This window comes from Malurus melanocephalus, unplaced genomic scaffold, assembly GCF_030028575.1.
Source record: "Malurus melanocephalus ecotype Western Australia unplaced genomic scaffold, MMel_1.1 scaffold_2, whole genome shotgun sequence".
Lineage (NCBI taxonomy): Eukaryota > Metazoa > Chordata > Aves > Passeriformes > Maluridae > Malurus > Malurus melanocephalus.
The window spans coordinates 5,225,766-5,229,966 of record NW_026623234.1 but is presented as its reverse complement, the minus strand read 5'-3'; the positions used below and the strand labels follow the sequence as shown (position 1 = coordinate 5,229,966).

At 40.9% G+C, this 4,201-nt stretch overlaps 1 protein-coding gene across 1 annotated transcript in view; it reads left to right on the top strand.

Annotated features, from left to right (window-relative positions):
• Positions 1 to 1,844, top strand: part of LOC130572395 (cytosolic phospholipase A2 epsilon-like) — a gene marked incomplete at its 5' end in the record, with an annotated part of 30,236 nt that extends 28,392 nt beyond the window's left edge. The window contains one exon of the mRNA XM_057364083.1: positions 1,061 to 1,844. Coding sequence (XP_057220066.1) covers positions 1,061 to 1,371 — 311 coding nt within the window. The remainder of the gene's footprint in view (positions 1 to 1,060) is intronic.
• Between the last annotated feature and the right edge of the window lie 2,357 nt (positions 1,845 to 4,201).

The window sequence follows — 4,201 nt, the reverse complement described above, 5'->3', positions numbered from 1 at the left end:
TCCTTCCTTCCTTCCTTCCTTCCTTCCTTCCTTCCTTCCTTCCTTCCTTCCTTCCTTCCTTCTCACACAGGATCAGCCTTTGGCACATATTTGCCTCTTCAGATTTTTTTGACTTTTCACAAGCAGATTGTAGTTAATCGAAGAAAAGAATATTCTGTTTATCTGCAGCAGCAGAAATTAGCAGGGGTAATTTCATCTCATACTTGTCATCCTCTCTWGATAGAAAATGCTCTGAGGAGTCTRAGGATTTCRTTGCTTAAAATAATTTGCAGGCCTACAGTTAGGCAGATAACCTTGAAAACGAAAGCATGAACTAGCAAAGTGATGAAAATGTAGAGTGAGGCATAGTGAAGTAATGAAAGTACAGCACTGAACCATTCCAACAGTCTCTGTTCCCTTTGAAATCTAAAGTTTCAATAGCAACATTGCCAGTCACTTCTAAGCAGATGAAATCTAAATCCTGGTACCATGTCCCACATGCCATACTACTCTGTTACGGTACCAAAGTCTCAGTTACTCTCAGCAGTTTCTTCTTAGCAGCTGGCATAGTGCTAYATTTGGGATTTGGAATAAGAAGTTGTTCTTCCTTTTCTGCCCCWTTAAACTSTCTTTATCTCCACCCAAAGCTTTCTCACTTTGCTCTTCTGACTCTTTCCCCCATCCCATGGTCAGGGTGCAGTGAGCAGTGCTGTCAGCTGCTGCTGCTGCGAAACTGTGACACGGGTGTACCGACCACACACAGCGGTGGATCTCCACGACTTCGGGTCTCTGCCCAGAGCTGGAWCTTCAGCTGTCCTTTAGCATGTACTGGAATCCAGTAATCTTCAGAATCCAACAAAATTAATTGACCTTAATCTCTGCCCTTCCAAGAATCTGTTTTTCCTGTGTGCCAGCAGATAGATAGACGTTCAGCCTGCCCAAATACTGTGTCACACTGGTGCAGAATCGCGTAAAAAACTAATTTACGTTAGGGTTGTGATCCACTACTTGTGCATGCTTGGGAAACACCCAGACCCTAATTGTCTTTTGCAAATTAACCAAGCCATTGTTTGTCTGTCAGGTGTGAAGCGTAGTCCCTCGGAGATGGCAGAGGGTGATGTTGATGTTACCAATGACTGTGGCCCGTATTACATAAACAATCTGAGCTATTCTGAGAAAAACTTTGAGAAACTGGTGAATCTCAGTTACTACAACGTCCAGAACAACAAAGCTTTGATTCTTCAGGCCTTGCGTACTGCTGTGGAGCGGAAAAAGCAGCATAAGAAAGAGCAACCACTGCAAAAACCGGCCGATGGCTGCGGCATGCCTGTGCCCGACAGAGAGGGAAGCCAGCTTTTGGCTGACTGCCCAGTGCCGGGGAATGTGAAATAAAGTATCTGTGAGTCCTGGTAATGAAGAAAAAAATGAATTTTATTAGAAAGTGAAGAAAAGACAAAGAACGCTAAGAATAGCACTTCGTTTGTCATCAAAATGTTTAAGCCTGTCTGTCAGTGGAGGGAGCAAACAAAAATCCAGCTCTTCCTTAATGAACTAAGGTGCTTCCCTCGTTGACAGCCTCAGGAGCGTGGTTAGGTGAGGCTGTGCTCCTCTTGTACTTGCAGAAGTGACCTGAAAGGCCAGGGCCAAAATGCAYGGACAAGGAAGCGTGAGGAATCTTACACTGACTGTGTTGGTGTTCCACCTGTGCTGTGAAAACAGAGGATTGTCAGTCCAGAAATGCAGCAGAGAACAAAATCCATTGCCTCTCAAATGGAATCAAAAAAGCAATTTATGAACTAATGAGTCCTTATGTGAATGTAAATAAATATTAAATTTATATAATAAATTACTTTTTTTGAGTAAGAGTTACAGCAAATAATCATTTTACATATCAAATATATTATATATATTTTCATATCAATAAAGCCACTTATTTCAGATACTTCTTCCTCTACCAGCAAGAGAAAGACAACATGCAGACATTTCATAGCTGTACAAAAATTATTGAAGAAGAAAGTATATCTGCTCCAGACTTAGACATAAACTGCTCCAGACTTAGACATAAACTGCTCCAGACTTAGATATAAACTGCTCCAGAATCCTGGGGTCCCTTGAATTTAGGATTGCAACTAAGTCCCATCTCTGCAAGAACCAACTCATGTTAATTTATTTTATCAAGCTGGATTTAAATGTTACTGATAAAACCATACGTTCTTTCATTTTAATACTCCTGTATGGACTGTATACCCAGGGTTTATCTCCCGAGGAAACAAGAGCAAAGACAGYAGTTGGGCTGACGGGTGCTGGATCTCATCACAATATGGGACAGGATGTAGCCAGAGGGCACAGCCAGACCTGGGAATTTGGAAGCACTCCCAGGTTCCCATATACAGTTAGAGCTTTATTGTCTGAAGGGCAAAACTTATTTCACCGACAGCAGGAAGCATCTAGGCAGGAAGTCTGAAGACAAGCAGAATGAGGTGTGTGAGTGCAAACACATCCCWGCCCTTCCTGCTGCTTTCCAGCAGACACGAAAGGGTCATGGAAAACAATAAACACTTTACCCCATTTCGAAAATCTTGCATGGAATAATTACTCAGTACCTCAATTTTCTGTATTCAATGAGAATACAGAGGAAAATGTCAGGCCTGATCAAGGAGGTGGAACTGCTCCCACAAAAGGCACAAAAAGATAAGGAACCTGCAACCTAGAAAATGGACAGGAGGAGTGAAAGGGAAAGGAGAGAGAGATGTACGAAATACAGTGCACTTCTATCACAAGACTTGGAAGGGATCAGACAAAACTAGCAGGCAGCAGGTTTAAAATTAACAAAGTGAGGTAGTTCCRCACACACACAATTAAGTTTTCTTGTTGATAAAAGTTTATGCATTCAAAAAACTGATGCATTCACTGGAAAATTTTTAGGGGCTGAAAAAATACAACGGCTCTGCATCTGCCTCAGTCCTGTGCTGAATCATAAATTCCCAGAGACTCAGAGGAGTCTGAGGCAGTGCTGTACCTGCCCTGTGAAGTATGTGAGGTTCTCCAGTCACTGGRTGCACCACAGACAAGGGGGAAAGCAACCTCCCTCCATGCTGCACTACTGAGCTTTTCCACAGCTCAGATACTTTAGCAGATAATAACAAGGAGCAGCCAGACTGTCTAAATAAAAGACTAATTTAAAAGAAATTACTGAAGTAACATAGAGAAGGTGTAACTAACTATAAGGATAACTTAATTACATATTAATTAACCCATAGAGAAAAGTAATAAAAATTAAAGGAATACAAAACCAAACCATGAAAAGGAGTTTGAAAAAAAAAAAAGAGGAAATGAGTTGGCAGCACCCTGTGTGAAATGGTATAAAATCTTTAGACTCAGCATGGAAATTGCAATGAAAGAATTGCAAAACATATGGACAGCCCTAAATAAAATGCAAAGCAAGGAACCAAGAAAAGGCTTAGGACTTGAGCATTGCTAAAGTCGAACATCTGCTCTTTGAGGAACAGCATAGAGAGGAAGGAGATGCAAAGAGCACATCTAAACCTGCTGATGTATTCTGATGTATTTAGAAAAGACCTGGAGCATATCTAGAAAATGCAGTATTATGGAAATGAGGAGGAAGAAAGGTACATAGATAAAAATGTGAAACAGTAGATGTGCTGGACCAGCAAAAGGGGATTTAAATGAGATGGATGATGTGAAGGAGCCAAGGCCGTAAGTGTGTAACACAAAAGATACACTTGTCGTACAGTGCTTATACACAGTTTCAGMAAAATTTTCCACTCCATTTTTTTAGCTAATATCCCAAGGTTTTATTTTCTATGTAGTTAGTAAGCACAAGCTTTAATGTCAGAGGAAAAAAAATTATTTATCTCCCCAAGATTGCAGTGAATGTGGTGAATGTAGTGAATGTGAAATCTCCTGTAAGATTAATGGATAAGGTGATCCTCCTACATGACTTAACATAATGCTAAAACTAATGGCTGTATCTGCTACACATRTATCACGGAAACATTTCTATGTTATACTAAGATTTTTCACTGTGTTTAAAACAGTTGCCTGATGCAGCTAAAACACCACGGCGCTTAGTCACACACTTCTTTGGCATCCAGAGACAGCAACCATCATCAGAAAAACACGAAAAGCATTTGGGCGATTCTATGCTCGGATCGGAGCTGTCAAAGTGTTTCCGGATTTCATCGCAAGGAGCTGAGATTTT